The sequence below is a fragment of the Carassius gibelio genome, chromosome B25, assembly GCF_023724105.1.
Source record: "Carassius gibelio isolate Cgi1373 ecotype wild population from Czech Republic chromosome B25, carGib1.2-hapl.c, whole genome shotgun sequence".
Taxonomy (NCBI): Eukaryota; Metazoa; Chordata; class Actinopteri; order Cypriniformes; family Cyprinidae; genus Carassius; species Carassius gibelio.
The window spans coordinates 15,790,993-15,805,659 of record NC_068420.1 but is presented as its reverse complement, the minus strand read 5'-3'; the positions used below and the strand labels follow the sequence as shown (position 1 = coordinate 15,805,659).

At 35.3% G+C, this 14,667-nt stretch overlaps 1 protein-coding gene across 1 annotated transcript in view; it reads left to right on the top strand.

Moving 5' to 3' along the window:
• The window catches only part of roraa (RAR-related orphan receptor A, paralog a), a 279,288-nt gene continuing 264,621 nt past the window's right edge, over positions 1–14,667 (top strand). The window contains exon 1 of the mRNA XM_052597196.1: positions 1–362. Within this exon, the coding sequence (XP_052453156.1) occupies positions 209–362 (154 nt within the window). The 5' untranslated portion in view covers positions 1–208. The remainder of the gene's footprint in view (positions 363–14,667) is intronic.

The following is a 14,667-nucleotide window of genomic DNA, read 5'->3' as shown; positions in this document are numbered from 1 at the left end:
GTCCCTGTTGAGCGGCTGCACTGGAGCTTCTCTCTAGCGCTGCCAGTGGACAATCAAACCCACACACCCACCTCTGTCTACACTCGCCTGTTCAACATTTCTTACTTCTGCTAGAAAAATACATAGCTACAGCAAACCTCTGAGCTCTGAATCGCATCGCGGCGCATCGTGATACAGCAGCAGCAATAGCTCCAAAAGAAAGCACAACATGGAGTCCCCTCCAGATCCAGCGAGCGACCCGGGCAACGGCGTCTCAGAGCCGGTTACCCCGGTCAGGGAAACCCCGGTAAACCTGGAGACCCTCCGCAAAGCTGAGCACCAAGCCCCGGTGCGCCGGCAGAGCTGCTCCAGCACCAACAAAGGTGAGAGACAGTGATTCTTTAGAATCGATACGACATTAGATTCTCCGTAGGATCGATGAGCAAAACTTCAAAGTGAATTCATTTTAACTTAAATGGCGCGCGCGGCGCGTCAATATCATTCCAGTGCGTTCGCTTTACTGGAAAAGCGCGTGGCGAATAGGAATAAACTGCATTTGTGAAATATATATGAATTAGGGTGCTTTTAGAGTTGATGTGCTCGTATTAACGAACGATCCTGATGATGTAGTTAAATGTATGACAGCACTGACATGCGTTTATTTAAAAAAATGTAAATTTGACAATATGAAAGTTAATTTCTGATTTTAAAGTGGTGGAAAATAATACATATATATATATTATATAAACAGGAAGATATCAGAATGCTATAATAGACTGTAGGCTATTTTAAAATGATAAAATTCACGACACGCGTAATGTTTTTATTTTGATATATATATATATATATATATATATATATATATATATATTTTTTTTTTTTCAATTTAATTCACTAGTTGTCAGCATGCTTTTACTTGATCTTTGCACTTGTTTGGATGCTAGCCTAGTTGGACGCGTTTTAACATTATTTTCGCATATATATAATCTATTCAAAGGCATTTGGACTTGCCGCAATGCTTTAATATCTAATTTTAATTGCGATTTGTCTGAATATGAGCGTTGTACAGTACAGACAGTATTCTTTTTGGCCACTCCCCCCTCCGTGGCTCCATTCAACTCATCCAAGTTCAGTGCAAAATGTATCTGCGATTATCCAGACATAAAGTGAAGAAGTGACACGCCACTGTAGAAAGTAACGGTGAATGTCTGTCCAGGTGGGCGTGTGTCGCGTTCAAGGGTATATTTAGAGGCTGATATGGTGAATGTGGAATGTAAGCTGGTTATGTAACAAGTTTTGCCATAAACAGAGCAGGGAAATCATTCGATATCTGTAATGTCGGAGTCTGGGGTTCACAGTGTGTTTGGTATGATCGCACACAGTGGCGAATATGTGCAATACTATTCATAACGTCGTCTTTTTTATTGGTTTATGAATCGAAATCGTTACTTAAACTCTGTTCCATTCGCTTTCAAAAGAAAATATGAGCGCCGGACTGAAGTCAGCCGCGTTTGTTTTTGGTTCTTGATTTTGTTTATGTTTGTCGCCAGTCAAAAGATAAGGAGAGATGACGTTGAATAGCGAAAATTAATTTTACGCTGCTATAATAAATCTCTCCTGCTCTCTAGCCGTTGTTTCACTTTTGTTGCTTGGTACTTTCCCAGCACTGTGCAGTTATGTAATAGCAGTCAGAAGAGGCAGGTATAGGGAGGCACTGTCCGGATGGGACTTTTTAGGCAAGTCTATGCCATTTACAGTATTATCATTTTTTTTTTTTTAAGAAGGAGACTGACTCCTAACCTGCTGACCTATATTCACCCCCACCCTTTACAGCAGGACTAAAGTGCATCTGGAAGGGAAAGGCAAAATAAAGAACGCCTCAGTCCTGTTATGTAACCCTTGTGTGAATGGGCGATGAGAAACAAAGTGTTCAGTGGGACTGTTCTCTTCGGCTGTGTTAGAAATCCTCTTTGCTTTCGTAAGACTTGTGCAACGAGCACACCAGCAGAGTCGATACCTGTGCTGTCGGTTTGCAGGCCGTTTAGAATGGCTGGGTTCGATTTATGACGAAAATAATCAACGTCAGAGAGATTTGGTCCTATGGCATAAATGATACACGGTCACACCTTAAATCGGAGTTTTGAAGTATTTATGTTAGTTGCTATAGAAGCAATACAAAGCTTTCTGAATCATCATAGACACTCAGTCGCATCCTTTAGGTAGTCGTAGTCCTTGTTTATCCCTTCAGAACTCATGTTTGACCATGCAAGATTCAAGTTAGAGAAGGAATGATATTCAAGTAAAGTTAGCCAGACACCTTCATTGGTGGAAGTTGCCTATTAGACTGGCAAAAGTTTAGAAAAGTTGACATTTTGATGTGCAGAACATAGAAATAAAGCTTTATTTAAAAATTACAAATTCAAAATGTTCTAGATATAAAGGTCAAAATGTTATTTATTTAGTTATTAAGTTGTTGTTTTTATCAGCAGGGTATAGGGCTACATGAATATGATAAAGCCAAATTACATGCAATCACAATTATTAATTTTACGTAATAGAATTGCCATTTAAATACTTTGATGCAAGGTAATCTGTAAACTGTTTTTGAATTTATTTACTGCTGTTCTAGATCAACACAGTGACTAACATAGGTTCAGTGAAACATAAGGTAAAAGTCACGTATTTATGTAAATATTAACAAATTAACAAATAAAATGTACTTGGTGACACAAAAGTGTACATGGTGCACATCTTTCGATATTAGATCTTGGACTTTTGGCCTCAAGTTTCACTGAACTCGTGATCTGGTGTGCAGATTGTACCTTATTCTCAATTTAAATGAACTCCTCAATAATTATTCACATTTTTTGTAGCACAGATACTTGACTTTGACCCTTTTAGCAGCGGAAATGCTTTGATAAGGCTATAGATTTATTTAAATATCTTTGATTGGCCGTAGTATTCATGTCTGCAACTCTGATTGGTTACGATGCTCAACTGGTGCAAAAAAACAACAACAACAAAAGAAAAACTCATAGATGCATGACGCAACATACATGTAAATGATTTGCTGTATTAGCTGTTGTCATTTTAATGTTGAATATTTAGTTTTAGTTTAACAGTGCGGATCTAGACACTATATGAGAGAGACAACGTAATGACGTTTCATTTTAAATGTTTGATTATTCGTCATTATAGTATATCTCTGGATCATATACATTATTATCACTTTTTTAAGACTAAGTAAATATCAGTGTCACACTCTCAAGTCCATGTTTTAGCAGCTGTGACTGTTAATCATATTTAGGCTGCTTAAACATTTAAAACTGCGGTTTAGTCAGATCTCATAATTGCGCACAGTAGGACGCCACATGCGAAACTGCTTTATTATTAGTTAACCACAAGCAGTTTGTGGTTTTGCTCGTGGTGTGTGAGTGAGTTTATTTAGCTTTGGCTGCACTGGCTGAGATTGTGGGTGTCGGAGGCAATCTAAGCACACGGATGAATGGACCACTTTCAGCCGATCTATGAAACGAAGCAAACCGCATTGCTTTGATCTCAAGTGAAAAGAGAATGTAACTGAGGCTCTTGGAAGAGTTAGGGTGACTGGTTACATTTATACAGAAATGATAGGAACTCTGTTCTTTTTAATTGAAATTTGTCTTTCATGCCTTTCAGTTGAGAGAGTAACTTTTTCAATCTCTTATTTAAAAAGTTTATAATAATTTGAGGAAAAGCGACCTTAATACGCCCTTTTTGTTTCTAGGTCTGATTCAGAATTTGGCACATTTTTCACAGTTCAACATATTGTTTGACCTAAATGTCATTAAATGGGTTAATTTTTTAATCTGAATTTTTTATCTGAATATTCAAGTTCAAACCAAATAACTTTTTCTGCCTACCTAATTAAAGAAACATATAATCAGTTTTGAGAAAAGACAACCTTAAACTGCACTTGGATTTAATGGCGCATTCATATTTTTTGGTACCTTTTTGGCAGTGAAACCTGATGTTTATATAATGAAAGTATGCCATACAGTGAACTAATATTTATTTCATGCATGTAATATTACATCTCAGGAAAGTAGTCCACATCCAGTGTGTTTCTCTTTCATTAAATGCTTTATGTCTGTATTATTTTCATTATAATCAATACTGTTTAAATGGTGCATATGCTAAGTATATTCAGTATATTATATTTAATTTGTAGAGATTTAACAAATTTAAAAAAACGTTTTTTTCATTTACTTTAATTGAATCATGCATGTAGTCTTATTTCGGACACATTTATTTTTCTTGGTTTATTGCACATATATAAAAATGATTTAACAACAAAAAAGTAAACGATCAGCCATTGTGGCTTAGTTTTTTTTTTGTCAAACATCTGAAGTATTCTCCAAATTATAGTGCACTTAGCTTCGTCCACAGAAACCAACATCTGGATGTGAAGACTTTTAGTAAGAAACAAATTTTTCCTTTTGGTTTTTTTTTTACACCATGCCCACACATGCCCTTTGACCGTACCATGTTTTTGTTTGTTATTATTTTTACCCGTGCTTGTCCACATCCACAGAAGAACTCCGAGCAGGTCAAACTTCACATTTGACCTTCTAGTAATCAAAAGGCGAAGCTGAAGAGCAGCACATGCTGTTTTAACCCCAAGTGTTGATACTTGACATGTTGTTTAAAGGAGGTTCTTGAAGGATAATAGAGGGTCAGACAGGCAAGCACACAAATGTTTTAATCATTTAGAGAGCGAGTTATTACTACATTTGGCTTCCTCCAGTGCTCAAGGATGGAGTTTAAAAACCGTCTCTGTTTTTTGGCTATGGAGGATCTTATAAAGGTCTTTTGCTTTCATTATACTTGTATAATCTGACATGTCAGTGAAACTGGATGTTTGATATTTAAAACGGTGTAGAGCGAGATTCAGGTTTCTTAAAGGGTTAGTTCACCCAAAAAAGAAAATTCTGTCATTTATCACTCACCCTTATGTCGTTCCAAACCCGTAAGACCTTCGTTCATCTTGAGACCACAAATTAAAAATATTTTTGATGAAATCCGAGAGCTCTCTGACCCTCCATAGACAGCAATGCAACTTACACGTTCAAGGCCCAGAAAGGACATAATTAAAATAAAAAGTGAAAGTGAAAAGTGAGTCTATGTGACATCAGTTGTTCAACCATAATTTTCTGAAGATACAAGAATAATATATGTGCTCACAGAAAGCTAAATTAATTTCTTTATTAAACCATTTCTTCTCTTCCGTGTCAGTCGATGCATGTTCACAAGAGTACAATGAAACAATTCCTAAGAATCTAGCTATTTTCCATATAATGAGAGTTTAGTTTAGACTTATCTGTTAAGCCCCAAATAGGACAAAACACCATTAAAGTTCTTTAAAAGACATCAATATGAGTTGAAGACTTATTTAGTGCGCATGATATATTTGTATGAAAATAAAATGTAAAATCTGAACAAGGATTCAGATAACATTTCAAAAGTTTGATAGAAGAGAAGAGTTACAGTGGAAAAACTTTCATGCAATGCAGCTTTAAAATCTGCCCTTTGTTTATTTTGAAAGACCATTACTGTAAAGAGAATCTAATGAAAGTCTTCTTTGTGAATTATGGGAATTAAAAAACTTCACAAATACAATTTGAACAGGGATAAAACAAAACATCTTATTTCAATCAATGTTAAAAGCTTTTTGATTACTGCTGATTAATATTTTTGTTGAAACCATGATACTTTTTTTCAGGATTCACTGAATTGAACAAAAATTATTAAAACAACTTTGCTGTAACTGGCTGTATTAAAGCATTAGTTCACTAACCCTAAAGTTCTGAATGGTAGTATTTACAAAATATTAAGCAGCTCAACACTGATAATAATAATAATGTTTATTGAAAAGCAAATCAGCATATCAAATTATTTCTGAAGATCATGTGACACTGAAGACTGGAGTAACGATGCTGAAAATTCAGTTTTTTCTGTATTTTTTAATCAAATGTATTAGGGCTTAATTTTAGGGCTGCACGATAAATCGCATGCAATATGTGCATTAAATATTGCATGCGATTTATCGTGCAGCCCTAAAATGAATACACCTTGACGAGCACGCGACTTCTTCCAAAAACATTTAAAAAGTCTTTATTATTCCAAACTTTTGACTGGCAGTGTAATTAATGACAAAATGTTCCATTGTTTTTTTGTCTCTTGGAAGAAAACAACTTCTTAGATCGTTCAGACTGGAGTAACTCCAAACCAAGCTCAGCCTTCCAACCTCTTGCCTCATGCACACCTCCACAATTACACGTGTGCGCAGGAATCGGAGGCTTTGCATCAATCACGTTGAGTAGATTTGCAGTGTCATGAGCTTGTTTTAATGGGCTCCTTCCAGTTAACTCTCAGGCACGGCCGAGGTTTGTTTAGACTTGGGTTTGTTGGCATTGCGGATGCACATGTGCGGAGCTGCGCCTTAACTTAATTTCTTCTTTATTGGAAGACAGCGGAATGACTGTGGGGTCTACCATCTGTGAAGGACTAGACTATAATTACTTATTAGTTGGCATGGCAGACAACAATATTTTGCTTGCTCCCAGCCTCGGTGTCAGGGTGTGATGGTGAAATCTGTCACCTGGCGGTGTGCTGATTGACTCTTTCCAGCAGGGGTATATTTTAGTGGCTCAATGAGACAAGCTGAGCCCTTTTATTCAAACCCTGCAATTAGTCTAACAGATATTGTGCCTTGACGTGTGTTTAACGTCCCAGCGACTGATTTACAGCAGCTTAACCTGTTCACTTTAACACATTCAACATTATCACACTCTGACTGGAGTTTAAAGGAATGGTTCACCCAGAAATGTTGTGCTCATTTTGAGGGACCTCTTGTTTTAATTTATGTACTTATTTACATATTTATTTAGTAAATACAGCCAAATATGTTTATACGAAAACACTTAGCAATATTTTTGCAAAATTAAATAACTGACGTTGTTGTTAATACTAATAATTATAATAATAATAACAATAAATGTCTAATACATATTAAATATTTTAAGAAATTGTATTTTTTTTGGTAATAAATTAATCGTGATTAATCGCATCCAAAATAAAAGTTTTTTTACATTAGGCATGGGCCGATATGAGATTTTGACTGTATGATAACCTCAAGCAACGGATACGGTTTCGCGGTATCATGGAGCTCTAAAATTTGTTTTTTTTCCTAATGACTGGGTAAAAATAAACAAATAAATAAATAACATTGCCAATAGACACAATATATTTTGTTCCTTTTATCCTTTATTTGTTTCCTAAAAAGAGGATAAATAAAGTCTTTATTTAACCTAAATCGGTAATTACAGTTATTTATTTTTATTTGCCTATAATTCATATACATATCATTTATATAATTTCATATAATTTAGTTTCATATACCAACCCTCCACATTGTGAGTAAATCACTTGCATATGCGACTAAATCTTCACTATGGGGCGACTAAATTATGTCTTGTACTAGCCAATGGCTAATAAATTGTCTGATTTTCTGCGTTAATGAGTTAGGGCTGAGTATAAGTTTAGCACAGATATATTTTAATTCGCCGAACACTCTCTGACTGAGGGCTTCCGAGTTTGACTCTCCGTCAGGCGATCTGTGATATTTTTAGTGACAGCGCACCTGTATTTGACATATCGTAAACTCTAGTGTAATGGCGCATGACTCGCCATCGCTTTGTCTTCCACAGACACAGTGCGAGAAAGAAAGTATTGATGCGCTACACGTAAACGATTTACTTTGTTGTACTTTCCTGTCAAAATAATGGAATTCCTGCCGCTTTCTCCTCTAATGGGCGGAGCTAATGCACATACGACAATCTCATTGGCTAGTGCTCACCTATTATTGCCCCTGTTTAGATTTCAGCAAATCAATATTCATGAATCCAGCAGCTCATTAATCCTTAATGCGTTTTATATTTCTTATTAGTATAATTTGTAGGATTTTTGTTATTGTTTTGATTGAATAATAACCAAATTTGAAGCGAAAACAAAACGTTCTGACTAGCTTTATCTAAAACATGCCTGACGCATCGTTTTCATCACATAAATTACATTTTGGAAAATGATTGTATTGGAACGCAGTTTGTTCAAGTCCAGAACAGAGCTGCAAAAGACAAAAAACGTCCGGTTGCATGTCGCATAAGTTCCAGGTAGACGAGTGTAACGACACAAATCTCCATATTCATCGGGAAGAAGGAGGCGGGAACCAGCGCACAATCAAATCATAATTTTAATATTCAAAATAAATACAAAACGGCGCACCAGCCCCTCACGGACGACTGGTGCGCATAAATAAAAACCAAAACATAAACTAATGTCCCATGCCTGGTCCTCTCTCGTCCTTCACGGTCGTCACTCCAGTTTTATATCCTTCCATCTCCTACGTGGGACTCGATACGGGCGGTGGGGCGCAGGTGTAGCTCATCTCCAATCACTACTCCAGGCCTCACTCCTCGTTCCAACGCCTCTCGGCCCCGCCCCACTCGCCACATACCCCCATCGCCCCTCGCAGGCCGGGGGGTACCCTCGAGACTGCGCTCTACTTTTTTTTAATGTTAATGTTTTTTATGTTTTAATGTTTTTTAATTTTAATGTTCAGTGCATCATAGCATCAGCTGCTAAATTTAAACCTGCATTCGCTGACTGGCACTGAGACAGAAACAGACACATTTATAAAGCACTGCACATTAATAACAAATCACACGCTATTCTGTTGAGCTTATGAATGCAGAGGCCAATCAGAGGGGTTCAGATGAGTCATCGTTAAAATGCCAGTGTTTTCTTCACTCGCTCGCTGACTGAATACCTCTTTCTGGCGAATTCTCTCTTCAGAAATAACAAAGTGCAAATGTTTGTACGAATCTATAAGATATTAATTTCATAGTGTAAACAGCTTCAGTGATTTTAATGGGAGTTTTCGAGAGTGCTTGAATTACTAGACTGTCAGTGAAAATCTTCTTTGATAGCCAAATGTAAATGTTCTTTGCTTTCTTTCTGTACAGTGAAAGTGTTACAATTAATAGCCTAACTTGCAATGTTTTTACTCACATTAACTTTCAGTGTTGAAATGTACATTAAATATAAAAAATATGTTACATATGTTACACCCATATCTGTTAATTAAGTAAACAGACAGGTTTTTATGCGTAGTCAATAGATTACATTAGTACATATTTCCTGATATAGTTAATGCATTTGGAGATTTTTCGAATAAAAAGTAAAAAATAAATAAAACATAATTGCTGTTGTGGCTATGTGTCACATGATGAACACCATTACCAAATTGGCTTGCTTCCGTCTGTATGCAGTAACATGCTGCTTTTAATGGAGCAGACACCTCTCAATGTTAGTCTGGCCGTGGCAGTTGTTTTTGTTGGCTGGTGAGCAACACGCTGCTGAAATCCCCAGCATGGTACGGGCTCCAGTCACTGGCCCTGGTCTGTGGACTGTTAACACTGCAGCCAGCGCTGTTTTCAGTGAGCGGTGGAGTATGTTTACCCAGCGATGACAGAAGATGTATGGGCCGTAGAGGAGTGGAGGCCTCTAAACAAGGTTTCTGTACCAAAAGAACTCTCCTGAAGCGCAGCGCTGGTCTGCAGCTTTATCTGACAGCCATTCTTCCAGGAGCCGCTGACTTTCTCAAATAGCAGGGATTAGGATTTCCCTCTGCTCCAGCAGCGTCGTGGAGGAACTCGTCCTTTTGTGCTTATCTGGAAGCGGTTGCATTCACTAATCTTGATCTGAAGTATGGAAAATGGCCATTGTGTGATGAAGCGTTGGTTCACTCAAAAAATGCACACTTTGTCATCATTTACTCATGTCTTTCCAAAGCCATATGGGTTGGTTTATTTTTTTTATTTTTTTTTAATAATGCACTGGCCATTGTTTGTCATGCTGTTATGATGAATGGGTACAGAAACATTCAAGCTTCAAATGGATACTTCCAAAAATACAATTGATAAATTAAGTTTGATTAAAACTAAGTGACATAATAAAGATTGCAAAATGTTTACCAAAAAATAAACGTTTACCATTTGAATGAATCTTTTTGTTTGCATTACAGTCATTTGTTTTTCATTATGTAAATGCTATATTAGTGAAAAATCTGGCTTTAAGGAAAAATATTGTGATACAGTCTTTCTTCGATTTTTTTGTATATATGACCAAGACATTTCTTGAGCTTTCTAAGAGTCATCCAAAATTTTTGGCTTGTCTCAGATCAGCTGAAAAGACCAACTTGGTAGCGCAAAGCCAAGTTGTTTTGTGATGCCAGGCGAAAGCCAGGCCAACATCCTGGAGTGAAGAACCCAAAATGAGGATCACTGTTTGGCAGCCTTCCTCCTGACATAATGATGCCTCCCTCCCCTTCTTCTTTTTGATAATCAGAGGTGTGATGTATCACACCATGCTATGGTTTAAGATGGGTGTTTGTACGATGTGTTTGCTCAAAGGTTAAGCTGTGTCAGTTAACGTATTTCGTGTGTGATCGACCATAAACAATTAGTTAACTTTCCAAAGCTCTTTTCCTCTAAAGAGATGTCAGATTCTTGCTAAGTGCTCAACTGGTTTAAGAGACTGATCACTGATGCAGTTTATATTAGATAAACAGGGCAGATCAACACTTTGAAGCTGGGAATGATCAATATCTCTTAGAAGCCCTGAAAGCGGTCTCAGCGTTTTCACATGAAATTATTGCTCTACGACACAACTCAAAGTCCACTAGAGTCTGACCTTTGGAGTAAAGATATCGTGAATCTTTAGAAATCATGAGACTTTCAGTTGTAGTGTCATGTGTAAATTTGAAGGAAGCCTAATGTTTAATCATAGTTACAGCTATTTTTATGAAAGGGAAGTCAAGATGAAGAATACAGATGATATGGTGTTGGTACATGCGTTTCTGTATTATGCCACACATTTCATCTTTGGTCCTGCATATGCACTTTAGTGATATTTGATTCAATATAATGTATTAGCATTTTGATTAGAAAACTTAAGAACAACAAATTTGTGTAAATAGTTTGCAAAGCCAATTTTGCAATAAATAATAATTAAATAAATAGCTGTTTAATACAGGTTTTTTGAATAGTTTTATTTTATGAAAAATCTAGAATTTGTTTTGCTCATTGAATACAACATTTTATATAAAAATGGTTTCATTAGTGATTTTTACATTAAATTAATTGACAATTTTATGAATGCTTTAGTTGTTGAATTAATCCATAATTGACACATAGTGTTTTATGAATAGTTTTACTCATTGAATTGATTGTAACAATTTACGTTGTCAATGGTTTTACAAAATTGTAAAGTAGATTTAAGAATTGTGTAGTTTTACGCAAGTATACGTAAGTATATTTTTTTACGTGTTGAATTTTATAAGAACTCCATTAGTTTAATTAATAATTTCAGTTGTTGAATTTTGATTTAAATAAAATGGTCTCATGAACACAAATAAGCACAAATATTTCCATAGTTTTAGTTTAATTGATTGCGACAATTTATGTACGTTTGAGCATTTACGTAAATGTTTTTTATTTGTTTAACAGTTTCATATAAATTTATCACAAATTATTCCAGTTGTTGAATTGAGGTTTACATAAAATGGTTTCATGAACAAATTTGTTTTAATTTGGAGAAAAAATGGTACAAAACTAATACTAATAGAATTCAGTGCCACTTTTGGTGTTACATTTAAGTTGGAATAGTTGAATTAGGTAACTGTGATGGATCATTTAAGAATGGTTTTATAAATGGTTTTAAGAATTTATGAAAGAATGGTTTCATGAATGATTTTAGTCAATTAATTAATTAATTAATTGCCAATTTACAAATTGTTTGTTGATTGTGACTGAATAACTTTGATTCAATGATTTACACTGAATTAATGTCAATATGAAAACATAAGCACATTTTATGAATGATTTTCTTACATATTTTGCTTTAATTCATTAATGAGGCCCGATGACTGTTTTTAATGACTAATCGCATCAAGGACATCAACAGGTCATTTTTGGATTGCGTTTTTTAAATTGAATTGGGATAATATTGAATTTACATAATACTGTTTTCATGAACCTTTGAAGTGATCTGAAAAAAAAATTATTCATGTTTGAAACTAATACTAATAGTCGGTTTATAAGTGGTTTTAGTTGGAATAATTTAATTAATTGTGATTATACGAATGGTTTGAATGTTTTTAACCCATTTACGTAAGAATAGTTTTCTAAAAGGTATTAAACAATTAATTAATTGCTTTTGGTTTTACATTTTATTTGGACTCGTACGGATTGGGACTGAAAATTTACAGTGATTTACACTGAATTCAGTTCAATATGAAAACATAGTTTTGTGATTGATTGAAGTATTTTTTTGCTCATGTGTCATTCATTAATGGGGCGCAGTGGTTTTATGGCTGGGCGTATGTTAATGACAACATTAGTTTATTTCTAAATAGCAGTTTAATAATATGCCATAAAGGATAATTATACCTTCTATTGAACCAAACACGCATGCGATTCTTTGATTTTCCTTTCAATCTATTTGGTAGCAAAACCTTTATGTTTTTGTATACAACAACGTTAATTTAACTCCAGTTTAAATACTAATGCTTTTTAGGAAAGTAGGTCTTGAAAAGTTGAAAAGTTTGCAGATGGTGCGAGAAACATTTGGCAAGTGTTTCAAATACTGTAAGTACGACCCAAGGTAGCTTAAATCTTATGATTTTACACTGCAATTGAAGTGTCCCACATCTACTATATTGATATTTCATGGATAATTAATGAGGCGGCGTCCAAATTAGACAAAGTTTACCCTCTTTGAACTAAAAGTTTTGCTCTGGTGGGAGAGCTTTTTTTAGAGTTAAAGCCACCAGTGGCCAAACTAGGGCTGGCAAATATGCCCTCCGCTGGTGACAAGAACCAGATTTTGATGCAACATCTCTAGCGGCGGGGGACATCTCAGATCTACGTCCCATTTACAGAAGTTAATATCTGAGATAGTTTAAATAGTAATGAATTAATGCACTCCGATGCATTATGGGAAGCCTTTAAAAAGATCTAAATTTACTGTTGTGGGGTGGGGCTGTGACCTAACTAGGCCTGTGGTGTAGTGGGGACATGATGCTGAGGTGCAAGGTCTGGAAATGGGCCTCTACTTTGGGGCTTCATTGGAGACGTAGGGGATGACCAAAGTTGACAGCATTTCTCAGTGGGATTTCTGTAGGCCCAGACAACTCATTATAATAACCATAAAGTGCTGCAGTGTTTTCTCTGTCAAAAATAATGCAAGACATGGTCAATCTCACCTCAGAGTATGCATAGAGCTCATATTTATTTGTGACATCTGATTATTTTAAACAGTTGCTAGCTGTTATTTTGAATTATTCATAAATAGTTTATGAATTATCTATTTGTAAAGTTTTTTATTTTGCAGTAGTATTGCCATTTGCCCAATATCTTGAAGAACTTCACCAGAAATGTACAAATTTAGAGTAAATGTCAATTGAAATCAAAGTAAGTTTCATTTTTCTTTTTGTCTTTGAGAACGATGTATAAATATTTTTCTGAACTGTTTTATAGTAGCTGATCGATTGTATAGTCTTAGTTTAATTGATTTGCGACAGTTCTAATTTGTGCAAGAATGGTTTCATAAGTGGTTTTAGACATTGAATTTGATAATTTGATAATACTTGATTTTATAGTTTGTATTATTGTATTATTTAAAAAATTTTAATGTTAAGAAGATGTATTCTCTAAGACCAGGTTTAATATCATATGTTATGTTATTTCTCAAGTAAATGTTATAATAATAATAATTATTAGGGAAGGATTTGCATTTACCCAGTAACTTTAAAGAACGTGAGCTTGGGCAGAAATATAAAAATTAAGTGGCAAATATCATAGAAAGTGCATAGTTTAACAGTTTCTTTCTTTTAGAGGTTAGGACTTTGATCTTAAGCCAAATTTAAAATGAGCCAAATTTGGCGAAGATAACAAGAAACTGCTTTGTTTCCATTTAGTCTTATTCTTCTTTTGTAATGGACAAAGAAGTTGTGTAAAAGTGTCTGCTTTTCATCTTAAAACGTTCCCTTACAAGATGTGTTTACCATGATTATGAAAGCAAGTATGGAGATGCAGGAGGGACATGCTAAATTAGTCCATGCCCTGAATTTGGCTTTATGTTTTCAGTGCATGTATTTGCCATAAATTAATCAGTCACTGAAGTCACTACGTCTGGAGTGTAATTCATGTATGTGTTTGTGCAGCTTACTCTTTTTTCTATTTTCATAGTATCTCTTTGTCTCATAAATTACGCAAACACCTATTCTTCACTCGCTCGTATCAAATTTAATTTGTAGGTCTTACAGCCCCAGACGTGTTTCATGCATGTCATTTTCATTTATTCAGCCATTTCGGCGTATAATTGATTTTGACTCATTTTAACACGCGTTCAGATGACTAAGTTAAGTGACTGCTCATCCTTCCCCTGTTAAAACAATTTCGGGTCCCCTAACAAATAAAAATCGGGCTGATCAAAAAGATAAGCCGTGTTTTGAATTAGTGTCACTCAATGTACTTGATTATTCATATATGATTAAGAAGCAGCGCCTAATCCAGTAAATAGAGTTAA